The sequence below is a fragment of the Cystoisospora suis genome (assembly GCF_002600585.1).
Source record: "Cystoisospora suis strain Wien I chromosome Unknown contig_2573, whole genome shotgun sequence".
NCBI lineage: Eukaryota > Apicomplexa > Conoidasida > Eucoccidiorida > Sarcocystidae > Cystoisospora > Cystoisospora suis.
In genome coordinates, this window is record NW_027155371.1 from 59,734 (window position 1) to 79,555 (window position 19,822).

Consider the following 19,822-nt stretch of genomic DNA (forward strand, 5'->3'; position numbering starts at 1 on the left):
CCTGACAAACTACGACATAGTGGCACTCGGGAACTTATGCCCCGTATGGCGGACAGACGGTTGGCTGTCTTTGCGGAGAGCGGCCCTAGTTGCGCCGCCGAGAGCGCTCCATCACTGGCACCGCCGGCGTTTTAAGGCGTGTATTCCCTTCACTGTGCCACTCCGGACTGAAGCGGACGTGGAAGGATAGCGCGGCGCTGGACAGCCGAAAAAGGGTGGGACTACGGTTAGCTTCCCTGCTACAAGGACGAGGCACCACGCGGTGTCAGATGGTAACAAACAGCGCAGCAAGTGAAGACGGCCAGTTCATGCTATGAGCACTTAAGATTAGCAGAGAGTACTTCGGCAAACACGGGCTGTGGAGCTTCGGCGGGTCCAACCTTTTCATGTGCTGTAGTGTCGCCGAGGACTCCTTAAGTCACCCGAGCTCTCTGCTCACCGGCAAGCGCGGTGCATTGTTATTACCTGCGTGCTCGCATACTCACTGTTGGTGCCTAGAAACTGCGACAGGACACGACGCGCGTCAACGTGCCCAGTCGGGACACATCTCCCCACGCAGCCCAAGGCCGACCAGCCTATCTGACGGAATCCTTTGGCAAGATGCCGTCGTTTCTCTGGAGAGGCTGACTCGCCGGCGTGCCATGCCCCAGGTCCTTGTCTGCAAACACGACTAACGACGCGGTTCACCCGTAGCTCATCTTCTCAGTTCTCCGTGATTCAGATGAGTCCGATCCCAGGCGAAATTCATCACACCCGGGGTCCGGACAGGAAAACGACAGAACGATACTACAGTCTGCGTCGCCCCCTGGAAACGCTCTTCTCCGACTCACCCACGGGGGTCCAAAGCGTGCGTGCCGTCCACAGGCAGGAGTGCTGCGCGCCTGCAGAGTTTCGGGTCACAGGCCGGCGGTAGGCTGCCCACCGCTATTGTAAAAGTGAGGAGTCACGAGTAAGAAAGTGTTGAGCTCAAGAGAGAGCCTGTGCTCTCTTCCTGACAGTCGCTGTTTCTGTACCATAGCCACAGTGCAGCCTCCCAGCTCGCAGACTGCGGACGGAAGTGAACCGCCCGATCACAACAGCCGCTGCCCCTCCGAAGTCAAGTACAGAGAAACAAAAAAAAATACAGAAAAGACAGACCCGATAACGCAAAGCGACTCAGCAAACTGTCCCGTCGACCCTACTTTCGCGGGGCAGCGATCCCCCAAGAATCCCTCCCAACATGGAGACGAACACAGGTATGCAGAATTCAACCGCACTAGGCTGCTTAGAAAGCGCAGTCGTGAAGAAGGCTTTATCCAGTCGGACTGAGGTAGAGTCTCGCTGGAAGAGGAACCCTGCTCGGAGTGGGTTTTGGGCTGCTGGACGAGAGTGAGTTTTCTAGACCGCTTTCAGGTTCGAGTCTCGCGGCTCGGCACACCATGTCTGTTTCGTCCCAGTCTCGCACACACTGGTAGCTTCCCGTGGCTCAACTATTCTCATTGCAGAGCCGCCAGCGGGTCAGGCGCTACGTCAGATCGGGGCTACCCTTGTCAGGTGTTCTTTGAGAAACTCGATGAGGTCAATTGAAGTTTGACCGTTCATGAGACCAGAAGCTTCGTCAACCTGTAAAGGACCAGGCCCACAACGCGATCACGATGAAAGAATGACTCAGGCTTCCTGCGAGCGACACAAGCTACCTCCCCACTCAAGACTGGCCTCGGAAGAAACGAGGATGTCAAATTCGACGCCAATGTGTAAAGCGCTTAGTAGCTCCTGACTGTGGCATTCGGGAGATGTTCACTACGGACGAAGCATTCCTGTGTCGTGGAGTAGCGCCTGAGAGCGCGTGGAGAGGAAGCTGCAGTCAAGGATACTATTCTGAACATAGACGGGTCTCTTTTGGTTCAGCCAACAAATTCAGACGCCACACTGGAGACGTAGACGGTCCGTAGACTCTCTGATAGAACTCGAAGTGCTAGGCACGCTCTTCGAAGAGTTTCAGTCACACGATGTGTCCAGAGGTGCGACGCGCGCAGCCCTTTTCCCCGGGAAGGCTTCTGCTTGGTGTGATGCACATCCTCTCTTTCCACAACAGGTCGTGCCTCCAGGTTTCGCTGTTCGCTTCCTGGATACATTTGGCGCTCGATTCTCCGTGACTGTACTGCAATGCCTTATGCTATGAAGTGGATGCACAATGGGATCTGCAGCACGGATGAGAGGCACCACGTCCTCACAGAGCCTTCCACGAGCGATACATCTACAGAAGCCGTAGCGCCCATACGTCAAGGAGTTGGACTGGACATTATTCTAAACGTCAGAAGCGACGAGGGCCAGCAGACATCCTCATTCCTGCAGAAGACGCAGTGACTGTTTCAGCGTAGACGTCGTGAGTGCGCGCAGGTGCTTTTCATGCCTCTGTACAATTGCAGAACGCAGTCGCTCACAATTGTGCGGAGAGCGTCACTAAGTTTCCTGAGAACGGCAGCATCGACGCCATAAAAGTATTCAAAACATAAGCTTTCTTGGCGTCTTTCTTGCTGGTCTGGTGGTGCCCCTTCGTCCGCATGACCCTCTTGTGGTGTGTCGTAGTTCTCAACAGGCGATAAGAATGAGGAAGGCAACCATGGCGTTCCACTCTGCCGCGCTGCACGTTGGCTTGTCTGCATCTCCGCTTCAAGTAAAACTTGCTCAGTTAGCGAGAGCGAAGCCTTCTCAGTGGACAACATCCAGTACGCCCGGAAAGCCTTGAGCGCTCTCTGCCACTTCTGTTCCCACATGATACTCGTGCGGAAGCACCTTCGGAGGCTCTTTCGCGCCTCCGCGTGCAGGCGGAGAGCAGTAGCGAGACAGAGCAGAAGTACCTGAAATCATAGCACAGGACAGAGACCGAACAACAACATCCTCGTGAGTCTACCCCGATTCATGCATGCGATGATGTCCAACAGACGGTGGCGTCCGCTCAGCCACAACCCGGTGCGTTCAGCTAACAGGATTCGTCGCTGAAAGATTGAGAATGGCATGTCTCGGGAACGAGTGTAATATAACCTGGTTTCCTGTAGGAAGGGTACAACGCTACCGCTCGGTTCGGCAATATGTGCCAGAGCAACATGAAGCGGTGGAAGGCTTGTGGAAGCTAGGAAAGAGCTCAGTGCCACAGGCGAGAGCCGTGAAAAACCCTGCGGGCGCGTACCTCTACGCGCCTCTTGGCTCTTGCGAAAGCCGTCGGCTCCTTGGAGCGCCACGGAGAACGCGCTCCTTCCAGCAACCCTTCGTATCCGCTGGTAATCGTGGGACTTCCGTCTTCTTTAGGCACACTGGCATTTCCCGAGGCAACCCTGTTCTCGGTACCTTGCGGCTGTCCAGAGTTTAGACGCTTGCTTGGGACAGAGTTTTCCATCTCGTGCTCCGCGTGTCTGGAGCACCCATCTTGGACAACATTTGCCGCCCCCATGGCATCGTGGCTAGACGTTGTTCCTCTGCTGAGATCGCGGATGCTATCTTCCAGCGCGGACCGCAGCGACCGTGCAAGAAAGATAAAAAATCGGAAGAATCTCCTCAGCGGACAGAGTGTTGTTCCGCTCGACTCTGCATCCTGAGCAGCAGACTTGCTGGAGCTGTCCGAGTCCTTGTTCGCGTATGCAGGCTTCCTAGGCAAGAAAGGGCAATCACAGAAACAGGCCATCCTCCACACACAATCCAATAGTCTCAGAAGCTGAGCAGACCCCGCAACCCCAAGACCGACTAACACACAAGAGTTGCATGGGCCTGCGCCCTCCCAGCTGGCGTCCCTGCTCGCAACATCGCTTCTCGATGAAAAGGCTTCATTCTCTGCAGAAGAAGCGGGAAAGGCGTTAGGCCTGCAAGCATCGGCTGCCCTTGGACACATCCCTCCCAGCAGTGCACTGCTTGCGTAAACGGCGTCGCTTGGCAAGGCCCCACTTTGTTTGCGGTCTTGACTGGAAGGAGACACTGGAGCACTGGGATACCCGTCAGCGGGGGCCACAACCGCAGTAAATGCGGGGTGGTCCAAGAAAAAGAAGAGGACACGCAGAGAGAGCGAGAACGAGACAGGCTGCTTTGAACACCCTTCCGGCCAACTGCTGCCTACGCGGTCCGTGACACAAGCGTCCTCCCTTGGCTGTTGAATGCCGCCCGGCAAGACCCCCTCGTTGCTGACTGCCCCATCCGCGGACAAAAGCTCACAGCAGCCCTCGAGTTGGTCCCGCGCTCCTGTGTCAGGCCCTGATTGCCCAGGCTTCAGACGGGGACGTAGTTGGGCAGGCGGGAAGCAGCAATCAAAGATTGAAGATACTATCCTCGGACAAGAGGCGGAACAAGATGGAGTGGTAGCAGAGCGGAACTCGCCTGGCGCCGCTGGTCGAACCTTCACCAGGGGCGGGATGAGCTGGTCCAAGCAGCGATGGAAGAAGAATAGGCTAGCCACAGCGGAGTGACAGTACCCAAACACGTCCATACTTCGCACGCAGGCACCTTCACAAGGGGGGGAATGAGGCACAGTTTCGTGGGCCCCGCTTTCAGTCTCCTCGTGCACCGCCGGTCGCGTAGAGATCTGTTCGTCCTGCGTTTGTGCACTGTGACTCCTCTCGCATGCTTCGCTGAGAGTGGATTGAGCAAAAGAGAAGCACGAGGGGACGTCCTCTAGAACACTAGCCACCAACGGCACGATGCCACCCCCTACTACTGCACACAAGGAGCAGCAGTCACTGAAGGACACAGGGTGGGGACTGAACTCGCCTGAACTGCAGGCAGGTGAAGCAGACGCCAGCTTGCTTCGTCCGAGAGACGGAGTACCCGCTGCACAACAGGACAAGCGCCGCTGGCTCGCCGGGTCCGCGCGGACAGCTTTACCCACTGCATTGAAATCCATGTTTGTCTCATGGTCTTCGTTTCCTTTCTCCACCCCAGGGAAACTCGCTACAGGGAGAGGAGGGGTCATCAAAAATGAAAACAGGGCATTCGCGATCGAGTCAGGCCTTTGGAGAACTGAAACGCGCTGACATTCGGCGAAGAGGGAGCTGGCCTCGCTAAGCAGCTCCACCGTGTGCGCGGAAATTTCAAAAAGAGGAAAAGAGGAATCTCGATTTCGAGAAGGGGAGTGACGCGGAGAAAACGTAGAGCAAAGGGCAAGAGGAGGCGCTAGGGAGAAGCAGAACGGATCTGCAGGAGCAGCGGGGTAAGCAGGCTGCCTAGCAAAAGAACCAGTGCGGGACCTTGCTTCTGCTTCCGGCTGCGATTCATCGAAGCAATGACAGGCGCTGCCACTGGGCGAGCCTTTGAATGAGGGTGGCTTCACCGCAGAACGGAGAAGAGTCCGGACGAGTTCAGCAAGTGACGAGAAATGGGCGGGCGGTCTCCGTTCATGGCCCTTCGTCGGCTTCTGCCCCGAGGTGAGAGAAATGTCACTGGGATTTCGTGGCCAAGACTGCTGATCAAAATGAAATGCGCACCGCATGAGCACCGCCACAAGCTCGGCAGCCGCCTGCGTTTCGTACAAGGGAGTAGACGAGAGAAGGCCGAGAGCAGAGCACCAGGGTTTTGAAGGTGGAGCTTCTCCAGAGTCCGCCAAGGGCAGCTGAGGACTTGTAACGGGACGCTCAAGAGTCGTCGCTTCCGAGGCGACCAACTGCAAGTGGGAGGACGACAATGCTCTAGAACAACGTATCACAGAAGACGAAGGATACCCGGACTCCGGCTTTCCCCGAGGCCAGAGTGCTGCAGAAAGGAGCTGAGGCAAGGACCTGGATACTGTTTCCCCTGGTATCACCAGAAGAATTGACAAGAGAGCCTGTCTGCAAGCCAAGGGCAGAAGGAAGAACAGAGGTGCAGGAAACATCCGAAGTATGGAAGCCACTGGAGTCTCCAGGAGAGCAGGAACTTCGGAAAGGGATACATTATCACGGAAGCAACTGCGCCGACTAGTGTAGGCCGCTTCCGAGCTTGCAGCGTGCGAATCCGGAAGCAGAAAATAGAGGGAGAGCTGCCGTTGAAATCCATCAGAAAAACCAGCCAGGAGCGGCCTGCAGACACACAATACGAAACAGAAGGAGCGATCACGCAGAGGTTGAAAGAAATTCAGCCTTAGACATGGGCAGCGTTGCCTGAGTGTGGCGTGACCTCGCAACTTGTTCTCCAGCTCTTGACAGAAGAGCAAATGCAAAGTCCTCGTACATGCTAGTAGCAGAAAAGAAAGGCCCGTACAAGGTGACCTGAAACGCATGGGCCAAGAGATCTCGGCAGCAGCTCAGCTTACTCTTCTCTTGCCCTAAGTGTGGAATGACGGGCCATGCAGAGCAGCCACCCGCAAACCTCTTCCAGCACACGAGCGCCACTGTCTCCCGTGGGTGAGAAGGGAGGGCATTTCCTTTCTGTGTGTCTGTCTCCATGTGCACTCGCAGATGTCCACCCACCAGGCCCCCGTGTTATCCCAACAGTCGCCGCCGCAACCTTGATAGAGGCGACGCCAACAAGACGGCCCCAATCCCCAGCCAGAACTGCCAGCTCATTCTCCAGATGCACTTCACTCTCTTCGACTTGCTCTTCCTCAGTCCCCTCTTGTGAACTGCTTTGCAGAACCACTGAAGTGTTTCTTCTGTCGCTTGCCCCTCCCTTGTCCTTGATTCTGTCCTCCTTGGCTTCCCGCGCGTAGAAGCCTTCCTCCTGTTCGACGGTACGAGGCAAGTTTTTTTTCGGATGCACGGGCCCTGTCTCTGTTGGTTCCTTTAACTCCGTTGAAAAGCGTGCTACTCTCGCGGCCACCTTGCGACGCTTCGCATGACTTGACCCAAGGTGCAGCTTTGTTCGACACTTTGTGAGGGTGGGTAATTTGACTCCTGGGAGTAGGAGACTATCTGCCTCTGCCGGCTCAGACTCCCTGGGCAGAAGGTGAGCGGTCTGCGAAGAATCCGATGTCATTCCTTCTTTTTCTGGATCGTCTGGCTTACGACATTTCCCACAAAGCGTCGGCACCGACATTCTCACCGTGTCATTCAAAGGCTGCGGCCGAAGGAGAATATCTCCGTACAAAGACTGTAGACAGTTTGGGAGAGTGGCATTGAGCTCAACAGGGCTCACACCTACAATAAGAAGAGCAAGGGGGAGCAAGGAGATTGAAAACTGGCCGACGCCTGTCTCATCGTACTGCGAGCATTCGTCCCTCGAGCGCGACGCCATCCTTCCGGTGTCCACGTCCGCATCCGAATCACTATTACTGGTTGGACCGTCATCATCATCATCCTCTTCGCCAACCGAGGACGTAGACATTTCTTCAGCCGGGAGCACACCTCCGTCATCTGAGTCGAACTTATCTTGAGCTGTTCCAGGCGTGGCCTTTTCGGTTAACTGTGGGATGGAATATGAACCACTATGCTGTTTTTGCAAGTCTGAAGTTTGCTCACTCTCGATGCCTCCAGTTTTTTTCACTTCTTCGCTATTACCCTCTTCCGAGTCTTTTCCCTCTTCCTCCCGTAGTTTCTCCGTTTGCATGTCTTTTGCTAACGTGTCCGGCAATCCTTCTTCCTTTTCCTGTTTTACCTCCTCGGAGGCTTCGCGAGTGCAACGGGAAGACGAAAGGAACACCGCACCTCGCCTCGTGGTCCGCTCTCGCTTACGTGGTAGAGGCGCTGCAGGGAGATTCAGCAGCGTGTCAAGGATACCGACTAAAAGAAATCTCAGCTCCGCAACGAGCAGCCGGGCAGTGACTTGTTTCCTCTGTTGAGCCTCAAGCCAACTTGTAAGCGTAAATGACAGTGAGCTAGCCGGCGGCTCGGAATAGGATCCGAGTTTTGGCCGCGATTCTCCAGTTGTTCTTGGGTGGTTGGGAGCCTTCCCTCGGAGAAGACCCTTCGCAGACTGGCCACAAGCAAAAGCAGATGCTGCCGCCGCACAAAGTTCCTGCAGACGCCAAAGGAGACAGCGGGCATACGGCCGGGAAGAAGAAGGAGACCTCGGCCCGTGCCCATCGTCGTTTGCCGGAGAAGCGAGCTTACATTTCCGCGGGAGAGGCCGCCGTGTGTGGCTGGACGGACACAGAAGTGACCGCTTTGCTTCTCGACTTTCGTCTAATATGTCTGTTACGGAGGAGGCCCCCTGGTGAAGGCGCGACTCCTCCAGGAGTAAAGAGTTGACAAAGGCGGAACTCTTAAAGCTCGTGCAGAAAGATTCCAACGCGGAGACCGAAAAGGCCGTCTTAGCTCCACATGCTACTAGAGACGGCCCATCTGCAGAGCAGTCGGCAGCAGGAGCCCAAGGTCTGCCTCTCAGGGTCGATGTTCTTGCTTTCATCTCTGACAGGGCATAAAGGACAACAGACAGCATAGTCGGTTGTGACCCCAGGAGCGGCGCGCAGGTACCGCCATACGAGCGTCCTCGCGCCGACGCTCCGCTGCATCGTTGTAGTCCCTCGCAGTCAAAATGTGAACTGTCCTCCTTCTTGAAGTGCGCCGTCATGGCGGCATCGAAACCCCTGAGAGCCTTTCGCTCCGTGGTGCCACCAGTGGATGGAGCTTCCACAGGAGCGAAAAGTGCTACAGAAGCACGAATCACGAGGTCAGTGAGGAACTGTACTCGAGGAGAAAAAGCAGTTAAGGTCACTAGAGGAGAAGAGCCACAACGCGGGACACCTTGCTTCACCATTGCGCATGCGGGCGACCCGGTCGGAGAATTCTTCGATGACAAACTCGGCGACGTGCCTGGGGTGCGCTCTTCTCTAGTCGTGCCCTGAAAGAGCTTAGCGCTAGCAGTGCTAGCTTGCAAACGCCACCTAACTGAGACAAACGTGGTTTCCCGAGCTAGCCGTTTTCGCCCCTCATGGGGCCTGCCGCTATGCACGGCCCCACTCTCCAGTTTCCTCATCGTGTTCCTTGCAGCATGGAGAAGAAAGAGGGAGCCAGCCACGAAAGAAGTGAGCAAAGTGGAGACAGCCGGTGGATCGAGACACTCCAGCACTCGTCGACTTTGATGTGAATGGTATGATAGGGCACCTGCAGACTGGTGCAACGGAGGCGTTTCGTCATCGCTCGCCTCCTCCGGGGACTCCACATCAGTCTCGGAGGGTTCGCCATCTTTTTTTCGATGTTGCAGTTCCCTGCGGCCGGCTGAAGGATCTATGGCAAGAGTTCCAGCTCGCGGAGCCGCCCGTCGAAAACACTTCGCCGCCGCTGTGCGGGACGACCCCGAGAGAGACTGACAGCGGTGAGGCCCGGGCCTCGCCAGGAGAGACTGACACAAAGAAACTGGAGACTTCGATGTCGTCCGCGACGCTTGGGTGAACTTCGAAAAGCCACTGTTGGGAGAAGAGAAAGGGAACGCTGATATAGGCACGGCGAGGAAGTACAGAATGGCAGTAGCTACCGAAGCGCGGACCCTGTGTAGAAGAGGCTGGCAGACCGATGACGAAGAAGGAAGAGAAAGCGAGAGAAGACGAGGCAAAGACGAAAAGACTCGAGTGACCAGAAACACCAGCGGGGACTGTTTCTGCACACACACGGATACAAACTGAGAGAACACCCGCTAGCCATGTGTCGAATTTCTGCACGAAACCACAAGCTGTGCTGGCTTCCAGATCGACTTGATCTGTGGCACTGCTGTTCAGGCTCCGATCAACGGCTGTTTCCTCATTGAAAACCTTACCGACAGTCGTTCTCTACAAGTAGGAAGCTTTGCCTGAGACCCCTGACATTACGCACAAGCGACCCGACCACCATTCACCCGCAGCGCTCCTGCGCGAAACTGCTCATACACATTGGGAAGCTCACCGCGTGTCAGGTCGCAAAGACTATCTGTTGCCGGTAGAATCAACTCGAAGAAAGTCTAAGCTACGCACCGTTCGTGACAAGTGGTGCAAATCCGGGGTTACTATCACATGCGGCAGCTGTGGTTTTAAGGAGCTAAACCAGCACTCAACAGGTACACAACGCAACAATGCCAAACATGTACAGAGCTGCAACTACAAAGACACTCAGCGAGGGCAGTATAGCCGCGTAGAGAAGTGGATATTGGCCACTGTAGATGGACGACTAGAAGCACACACCGTCAGCGCCTTAGGTCCTGTAGCAGTCTCCAGCCGTTGAACTTCCTTTGCCCTTCGCTGCTCAAGCATGAGCAGAACCAAAAGCTGAGATACGCCAGCCGATGAACAGCCGTCACTTCGGCTGGCGGAGAGGGGAACCCGGCAGGATAGTCGAGATGAAAAGGAGGCAGAGGGATGGCTCGACCCGAAGGAACCGCAGCCGGACGGCAAGAAGTGCGGGCGCCCTGCTAAACTAGAAGAACTCTCTCTGTCACGACCAAAGGGCAGACGCCCGCCCCCATGTGACGGCAGCTGGGGCGACGCGAACAGTAAGAAATGGATGAGACAAGTGCAGGAGAGCAGACGTCCTAGTAGTGGCGCAAGGCAGTTATCCTTTGCGCCTGCTTTACCGGACTGCGAACAGCAATGCAGAGTGCAAGCAACACGTGGCTAGCGTAAGAAGAAGCACGTGCACATACGCCCGCGTGACCAGCTCTTGTACAGAACAAACCCTATCGTCCGTGTACAAACCCTCGCGGGCGATCAACACACATGCGGGCATCTACGGGGTGTGCATACAGCCTTGATGATGCTGAGAGACTTCCAACCGTGGACAGGACTAGAGAGAATCTCTTGTCATTTAGGGGTGGACGAAGTCACTTGTGTCTCAACACAAAATCGTCTATGCAAACGGCATGTAGACGCAAGGGATCAGGAACGCGTGTAACCTCGGTGGAGGCCAGAAAAAGCACGCCTACCGGGCTGACCACTACTCCTGGAAAGAGAGGACTGAGCCTGTTTCCCCTCCTCTCGGGTTCACCCCAGGGATAGGAAGAGCTTACGCGATGCTGAACGTCCTCAATTAACTGACACCAGATCGTACAGCACGTCACGAAGAGACAGCGCAGCTGGTCCAGCCGCTGCACCTCTCCTGATGGCCCCCCCGCCAACCAAGAGGGCGACGGCCCCGCAAAATGTCCGACTTCTTCAGAAACGATAGAACAGCTAAACGCTGCCGGAACGTGACTTGGGAGAAGATGCACCAGGAGAGAAACCGACAGATCAACGACAGCTGAAGACGACACTGAACATGCCAGTACTTTGATGATGCTATAGGAAATCTGCAGGAAAGAAACAAAAGGGCACCGACAACAAGCGGATCGGAAATTGGGGGGCAGGTGGCGGAGGAGGCGTATCACACGTATACATGTATACGATAGCGAATCGTGGGACCGCAGACTCCAAGCTTGTTAGACAGGCCTCAAAGAAAAAATCACAAGCCTTTCAGCTCCGACAAGCGCATTCGTGCGGGGCTAACAGCGGCTGCCGCGCCGGAAAGCCGGCTTCGGTACTCGGGCGCGCCTGTAGGCGTCGCTTGGGGTTTTCAGAATATCCCTTCCTACGAACTTAGCAGGTGGTGGAAGGGTATTTTCTCAGTCCTACCGCCGTGCGCACTCAGCTACCCACGATGACAACCCTAGCGACAAGGTGAAGCGGAAGGAAGCTCAACCGCAAGAAGAAAAGCTGCTGTAGAGCGGAAAGCACAGTGCTACGAACACCACGTTTCCCTCTTCTCGACAGCGGACACAGTTTCGAAGAACCGTTCGTGTTTCTGCCGTTCTCATACACTGTCTGTCCCACGCTTGCGTGCCACGCCGATATTCCTGTACGTACCGCTGGATTCGTCAAGAGAGAAAACACAGGAGACGGAAGCACGCTGAAGCTAGTCCTATGTCCCCCCGTGTTAAAGAGAGAGCGCCAGCTAGAGTCGGCTCGAGGTGAAGAACAGTAAAAGCCCATAAGCTCCAAGTCTAACAATACGCACGACTAGAATAGCACCCGGACGCAGAACATTCACGCCACACACCGCATGAAATTCTCCACCGCTACACTCCGAGTGATGCAGACAGGCTTGGAATTTCAAGCTACTTACATAAGACCTCAAGACAAAAAGAGGCCACCACACCGTGTACCTACATCCGGCATCTGAAGAATAAGAGAGGGCAGGAGACAGAGCGTGTCACCGATGAGACGGAGTGTGTCGAGGCGCGTTTCCGAGTCCAGAGCTGTCAAACCGCTGCAGGCAGGAAAACGGAAAAACTCACCCTGCTCGGCACTGCCTGGGGCGCGTTCTCGACCCGGACAGGAGTGAATGTAAACTGTCTTACACCGTGGAACGCACAGTAGAGTTTAGAGAGGGTCGAAATCACTTCGCTAGCGTAGGGGAAAGTGAGGACAGTGGGACAGCGCAGCAAGCAGACAGCGTGACGAAGAAGACTAGCCAAGCAGAACACCACACACAGAGATGACTACAACGCAACCAACTCTGGATAGAACCGGTCGGAACGCTGTTGAAACAAAACCAGTCGCTACAGGTCACAAGCCCACGCGTCCATGCCGAACTACCGTCTACGACTATTATCAAGCACGCCGCACAGAACACCTTGGCGTTCACGTGCGCATGTGCATCTCCTCGAGAGGCACCTTCCTAACAGTAGAGTCACGCTGATGAGCTTTAGCGACAGAGGCAGCTCCTGCTTACCTCTGGAAATGCACCTGGATCATTGTCCGGTGCGCCAGTAGGGCGTCGACAGCCTGCTGTTCAGCGTCCGTGCGTTGTCCGTGACTGTTGGAAGACCGGACGCTATCAGACAACCACCCGTCATCGTTGGCGCAACCAAAGGAAGAATGAACGTGCTCCTTTGCAGGAGCGAGAACTCTCAGCAGGGTAGCCCAAGAGGACCGCAAGGCCGCCCGGGCGGACGAATCTTTCTTTTCCTGGAGACCGGAGCCGAGGAGGGAAGGGAGAAGAGAAGGAAGTAAGAGGACGAGAAGACGTTGAACGTCGTTTCGCGAGAAAAGAGAGGGAAGCTTGGTAAGCGAAGCTGAAAGATGGACAAGGCCTGTGACCCTGATCTTCTCCGTTGGATGACGTAGCTGCATCCCACAACAACAAGCACGCAAGCAAGCAGCGCTCGCCCTCATACACCAGCCTCGTTGGCATAGTGCAGAGAGAAGCAGCGGCACCTCGTACTATGAGTGCACCTGTACTGTTTTTCGTCTCAGGCACCCCCACGTGACGAAAAAGCGAAGAAGGCCAAAGAGAGAGTGAAAGCCAGGGTGCCAGTGAAAAAGAGCCAAAAGACGGAGAAAAACTGCACCACACCTTTGGCTATCCAGGAATCTCCGTCGGGGGCACTTATGGACTCAGCGAAAATGTCTACGGTTTTGGAGATCTACAGGCGTCGACCCATTTTCCTTCGCTATAGTCCAGAAGTTGTATACACCTCGGGACAGCTATTGAATTCCGTTGTTGAAGTGCGTTTGTACAGCTCACCGGCACTATCAGATGCAAGTTAGCGCCGGCCATCATGTCGCTGACAAGTCACCGGGAAAAGCAACGAAGACGTCTTCATATGTGCAAAGCATATGTACATACATGAGCATCTACGCCGGAGTTGACACATACGCATCAATCCTTGCTGGCCACCCCTCAATGCTGCGCCCGACAGGCACCCGTGGGGAGAGTGACAAGCCATCCTGATTACCTTTTGCAGCGCCTCCTCTATCTCCTTTTTAGCTCCATGATAGGTAGCACCTTCTAATGGTGGTGCCTTGTCATCTAGAGACCTGTGCTGCTTCTTAAAAATGAAATTCTGCTTGATGCGGACGCGCGTGTCTGTATGAGATGCAGGCCGTGGCGGAGGACCTCCCACTTTCCTTTTCTTCTTTTCAAAGGGAGGCGGCGCGGCCTTCAGCCTTTCAGCAGCGGCGTTCCTTCCCTGTGACTTTCTACTGCCCCCCTGGCGGCGACTCTTTCCCCCCGGAGCCATCGCGGAGACAGCTCAGGACAGAAGAAACTGATCCAGACAAGACAGTACAGTGTTTAAAGGCCAGGGTACGCCAGGAAAAGGCCGAGAGAGGCTAGGAAAGAATGCAACTGCCAGAGACTGGTAGAAGACGAAAGCCATAGAGGGCCTCGTAGCACGTATTCGGTCAGACAGCATTCAGGAGCTATCTGGGGGCGATTTGTTATGGAGTACATTTACGTCAGTATGGACACAGGGCATGTAAAAAACATGGACCGGGCTTAATAAGCAAGTTCGTCGCCTTGGTCCTCACGTCCGTAAAAGAACATTTCACTGCAGTCAACATGGTTCCTGTTGAACGAAGCTGGCAGTATTTCTGAAAACCGGTAGAGGCATCTCCACGTGTCGGGGCATTTTAGAGGGCAGGGAGGGCCGACGTCCACTGTAGTTTTTAGCAAACAACATGTGCCCGACATATCCCTGTGAAAACGGGAGCACCCCCGTACATGCGAGTACGCTGTAGCACACCAGATGTCTATCTACTTGGACTGCTCACACACGGCTCCACAATGAAAACGCCAGTACTAACTTTCCCACAGGAGAAATGCATTCTACATCATTGACAACTATCCTTTTAGCTGGTAGGTGTACGATGCATCCGAAGAACTCAAAACGCCGGACGACACCTACTATCTCGATACTCGGTGCTAGCAACGAGCTCCGAGGAAAACGTATGCCTGTACACTCAGCAGCCTAGCGTTGACCTGCAGGGAGTGATCCGGTGGAACGCTAGTACCAGGGCGGCAGTTCCTCAGCATCCGGGCCCCACATGGGGCGCCACGTGCAGACCATCGAGCAAGCCCTCCGGTCTTCGCTCTTGATGTCGGGCAGAGTCGCCCGATGACCAGATGCAAGAAGAAGTACGCGGAGAAGAGAAATGCCAACTCGGTAGACAAAGAAAAGAAGAAATACTCACAGTCAGGGAGATTGATGCTTTCTTCCGTGCTTGCTGACAAAGCAGACGGTTCTGGGACTGTGTCAAAACTAAACAATTATGCTGGCTGGCTAGGCTCGCATGCGCATGCAGTGGGAATCCCAAGCGAAAAAGAAAAGATGAATTCAACGTGGTAAATGTGACGAACACTCGCACGCAAACCGTTAGCGAAGGTTTCCTCTGGCAACGGATTGGCTGCACTGAAAACTTTCAACTTTGCAGTGATCTTCAATGTTCTGCGAGTGATAACACGGGCGAGCCTTACACTACACACGTTCCCGGCTTCTGGGAAAAGCTTGAATCTCTTTTTCTCTTGCTTTCTGTTACGGACTGGGCTCTGCTACTTTATTTGTCCATCAGGTGTACAAATCACGTCCCATTTTTCGCCCCTCCGGAACCCGCCGCTTCGGATGGTTGGGGCAGGACCCGCATTCGTTGGGACGTCCGAGGGGCCGTCTACCTTACCGGTTTAGAGGTTTCGGTTACACCTTGCTCTTGTGGCTTCGTGACTTTGCTGGGCCACAGATACCTCCCCTCTTTCCGTTCTCTTCTTGAAGTTGCTCTTGCCAGCGGCAACGGCGGTTTCTGTGAAGGGACGGAGACACAGCGGCGGAAGAGCTCTTCTTCTCAGTCTCGTGCTTTTCTTCCGAGGATTTCCAGGGGGCAGGTCTCGCCGCACATGTTCCCTTGCAGTTAATTCAGTGGTTTACCGGCTTGCAGTGTATCCTACGAGGCCCCGGACATTCGAGTCTACAAGCGAATTCGAGGAGCACCTGATAGCCGCGATCGGTGGCGTCGATGTACCGTGCCTTGCCGTTCCCTCTTCTGTCTTGTGCTCACCCTACCCCTGTCGTCTCGGTATTTATTCGAGATGGCGACACTCCGCAGGGCCGACGTCTTCGACCTTTTTGCGATCCAAAATGCTAACCTGATTAATCTACCGGAGAACTATGTTATGAAATATTACTTCTTTCATGCCGTTTCTTGGCCCCAGCTTGTCAACGTTGCCCACGATGCAACGGGGAAGCTCGTGGGCTATGTCCTCGCCAAGCTGTGAGCGAACTTCCCGGAGACCTTTCCGGACTAACACGCACACACGGTCCCCACCGATCCATACGCCGAAAAGAGACAGCCCTCTCGCGGCGGTGTCCGAGGAATTTGCTCCGACTGCCGGGTGACTTCTAGCGTAGTCACCGATAGGTTCGCCGGCTCGTGCATCATTCGTGGCGCCAAGAACCGTAGTGAAAAACCACGGCACCTCCGGGCGCCGTTTGAACTCAGCCTTCCTACAAGGACGGCTTGCATATAACTGCGCGGCCTGTCCCCGAGCTTGAAGTTTGTGCATTCACCCTGCTGCGGCGGTGTCTCTTCGCACGGCACCATTACATGGTATTAGGCACGCAGATACATTCGTCCGTGGCTGAAACATGTGAATAGGAGAGCCCGTGGTTTTTCTTTTGTGGTGGTGGACTTCACAGGGAAGAAGATGACCCCTCAGACCGGCACGGACATGTTACTTCGGTGGCAGTTCTTCGGCAGAATCGCAAGCTGGGCCTAGCGTCCAAGCTAATGAAAATGACACGTGAGATTGTGTTCTTGGTTTTATGCGGCATAAGAAAGGAGAGAATCTTTTCCAGGTCCCTCTGCCCTCTACGAGTGTGATCTGACAGTCTGTGGAGGTTGAGTGTCATGGCTCACTGAAAACAGTAAAGCGTGACAGCAGTCGGTGGGAGAACGTGTGGAGTCAGCTGTGCTTGCGCGACAGTCGTCTGAAGTCTTGGTTTGGTTCCAGGACACGGTGGATACGTAGACAATATCTCGTGAAAGAGATTATTTTTCTTAACCATACCTCTTAGCAGTCTCTGTTTCTGTTGGTACACGCGTACTGCCCAACTTGATGTTGCTGACTGACCATTGCTTATTTCTTTCCAAAACGGTTTGAGACCTCAGTTTTTCAGGTTATTGATGTGCTAGAACTTGTCTCTCGATGTGCTGGCGTGGAACATCTATGTATCTTGCGCTTGTCCGGTCACTCGGTCGACAGCTGTAACCTGCTCTCTGTTTGGCTAAGAATGGCAAGCAAACCCGCGTATACGATGTATGGAATTTGATTCCATTTTTTCCCTCCGTCTCAGAACAAGCAATGGAGGAGGTGTTCGACGTTGACTACGCCTCGCTGCACGTACGCGTAACCAACCGTGCGGCCTACTCCTTGTATAAGCACACCCTGGGCTACCGGTGAGACGCGAGGGGCTGGGCGTCTGTAGGATAGTCGTTGTCGTGTGCCATATCCTGCTCGCGACTTCTTCTGTTTAAAGTCACGCAGAGTCACATCCGTAGGACTTTCAGAGGTAACAGGTGAGTAGTCCAGTTTCAGGCAAGGCAGCCGGTAACAGAAGCAGGCTGAGAACGCAGTAATTCACCATGATTTCTCTCCCGGTAGGACTTACCACAGCCACTCGTGCTTACCATACAAGTGGTCTGAGCCTCTAGTCGAAACCCTACGTCATAAATGGGGGGTGTGATATACTGAACTACAGTGTGCTTCTATTCACAGAGGAGGGTGTGAGCGTGGCAGCTTTATATACGACCGTGCCTGCGTGTGGACACGTTCTTTTTTCCGCACAACTCCTCGTAGACTCTTCCACGCGGCGACACACCTCGGGGAGGTGCTCGGAGGTTTTGTTTTTTTTTAGGATTCATGACGTGGATAAGGAGTACTACGCCGACAAGGAGGACGCGTTCAGCATGAGGAATTACTTCCATAACGGTAAGGAATATGCACTGGTCGGAATCGAGTTTGCGAGCAACGGGGCTCGAGGGCAAGAAATTTGAACGATAAAGGCGTGACTGGTGAGGGAGCATTCTCCTTGATAGACAGACCCACGGAGAGAGCGTTATATGGACGAAGCTGCTCTCAGGGGGGTACCGGCGGTAATACGCTGCTTCGGACACGCGACGAGAAGGAGTCTACGCTGCCAGCTCCACAGCTGCCCGGGTGGGCTTGCTTAGCGGGGACTCATCCTCTTTTTCTAAATACTAAACCCTCCTAAGAGTAAGGTCGGAACGCGTGCTCAGAGCCCCGCTGTGCATTCAGTACGATGTCCAACAAGCAGCGGAGCGGGGCGGCTTGGTTTTTTATTTGTGCAGTCGCCTGTCTGTCCTTCGACGTTACGCAAGTACTGAGCTTCGCGTAGCTGAACATGGGGTTTGTGTTGATGCTGCCTTTCCTCAGGTAAACGAGTCGCGAAGAAGGGGGCAAAGGGTTTCACAGAAAACGCTGGAGGAGGTGCTCCAGACGTCGGAGGAAAGGCGGCAAGGGACGCGACAGCTGTAAGTGTCAGCGGAGTCTTTGAGACATCCACATAAGATTATCCACGCAGACTGTAGTGCCGAAGCTGTGCAGCGTTTCGCTGCTGTCCTGTGAGGCATACGGCCAGCGAAGGCCTCCAGGGAAGTTCGTACGATGTAGGAGAACGGAGTATCGTTGCATAGGCACGCATACAGTGCTTCCGCGTTTGCTGGCTTAGATTCGAGCTCTCAGCTCCTCACAGATCTGTCCGTGAACATAGCAGAGGCTGTATTGCTTGTCAGCGTGCATACTGCGAACCGCTCTGGTCGATCCCTAGTCACCCCAGACATTATAGCTGCCCGTCGTTAGAGATACCTTGAGTTCACTGTGGCAAGTGTTCTAATCAGCAGATACAGACGTTACACAGCCCTCAAACCTTGGCTCCGTCACAGTCTAGCCGACAAATGGAGACCACGCATGCGGTGACAGACAGGTCTAGGAGTATAGTCCACTGACTGCAGAACGACTGCGTCGGTCACTGATGAAAGGATGTCTTGGATTTTCATTGCACGGACTGTAGCCTGTGGACACCGTGCACTACCGGAACAGTTTGTGAGGGACGGCGCTCGGGCTTTTTTCTCGAGACACGCGAGCTTGCCTCAACACCACAACTCGGGCTTCACTCTAGAGAAGATGAGACAGCAACGCGTGGCTGCGCACTTCATCGCTCCCGCGACTTTCTGCGTTTGCATCAGGAGACAGAAGGCTGCAAACAAGCGGAAGAAACTGCGGGAGATGCCAAGCCACCACCGAGTCAAAAGCCAGGCACGGTGGGAACAGGCAGCGCCAGTTCTGCTGGGAAGAAAAAGAAAAAGCGGTGACACCATCGAGACCTCCATCTGGCGAACAGATCATGGCAGCATCTTCAGTCAGCCCCGTATTCTTTGTATGCTTCTGTTCTGACGCCCAATGTGAACTTCTGCTGTAGCTGTATCTGGGGCCCACTACGGGCGAACCGTGTGGAGCAGCCGCTGCACTTTTCTCAGAGCTCTCTTGTTGCGCGCCACTTACACCTGAAGTATTGCAGCGACTCGGTTCGGTCCTTCTACACTCCTGGCGACTGTAGGTGCCGAGAGACGTTTAAGGACTGCCTGGTTTCTTGCAGTGCGTGCTTCTGCCCTCTCTCCTTGTCTCGTGGCCGCGGACCAGCCGAGTGCTGGGAGGAAATAATGTAAAAGCACACAGCCCTTCTCCAAAAGTCAAAAGCTGCGAAAAGGTTATCGGCCCGCCGCTCGGTCTGTTCCAGTGCCGTGCCTCCGCAGCACCAGATAGGACGGTATCTGCAGCTTTTGGCAGTGCTATCCATTGTTCTGGTTTGGGATGCCGACGGCACCGCCCGAGAGAAAAGTGAGTGTCGACCTCACGTGCGCTTGAGGAATCCTGTGCGTGTCTTCGGAAAGGAATGAGCTGACGCGAAGCTGTCCAGGTGCCAGCTCGTCGCCGTTTCCTTGGAAGGCGTAGTGGGGCTGCAAGCCGCCGTGCTTCCTTAAACGGAGCGGTCCATGTTCACCACCGCCATCTCGAAGGTGTCTTTTCTTTCACTCATTCCTTGGTGACGGGAAAACTAGATGCTGAGGCATCGGTGCTGTCGGGGGGGCAGAAAGTGGCTTGGTAGCGGAAGCATCACTACTCCAAAGCCCTCGTCTGTACATCCCAGGTGC

The 19,822-nt window shown here is 54.7% G+C and overlaps 2 protein-coding genes across 2 annotated transcripts; one reads left to right on the forward strand and one right to left on the reverse strand.

Moving 5' to 3' along the window:
* Window positions 1–629: 629 nt before the first annotated feature.
* Window positions 630–14,792, reverse strand: CSUI_005312 (uncharacterized protein). Its single transcript, XM_068065489.1, has 9 exons — window positions 13,555–14,792; window positions 12,549–12,943; window positions 11,984–12,083; window positions 10,849–11,127; window positions 10,028–10,420; window positions 6,251–9,471; window positions 3,170–6,017; window positions 2,424–2,840; window positions 630–1,602 (listed from the first exon to the last, which is right to left on the reverse strand). The coding sequence occupies exons 1-9, from the start codon at window positions 13,837–13,839 to the stop codon at window positions 1,510–1,512; spliced, it is 8,031 nt and encodes a 2,676-aa protein (XP_067922538.1). The 5' UTR covers window positions 13,840–14,792; the 3' UTR covers window positions 630–1,509.
* Window positions 14,793–14,964: 172 nt separating this feature from the next.
* On the forward strand, window positions 14,965–19,798 carry CSUI_005313 (n-acetyltransferase family protein). Its single transcript, XM_068065490.1, has 6 exons — window positions 14,965–15,862; window positions 16,288–16,391; window positions 16,945–17,047; window positions 17,506–17,579; window positions 18,045–18,142; window positions 18,857–19,798. The coding sequence occupies exons 1-6, from the start codon at window positions 15,681–15,683 to the stop codon at window positions 18,980–18,982; spliced, it is 687 nt and encodes a 228-aa protein (XP_067922539.1). The 5' UTR covers window positions 14,965–15,680; the 3' UTR covers window positions 18,983–19,798.
* Window positions 19,799–19,822: the final 24 nt, after the last annotated feature.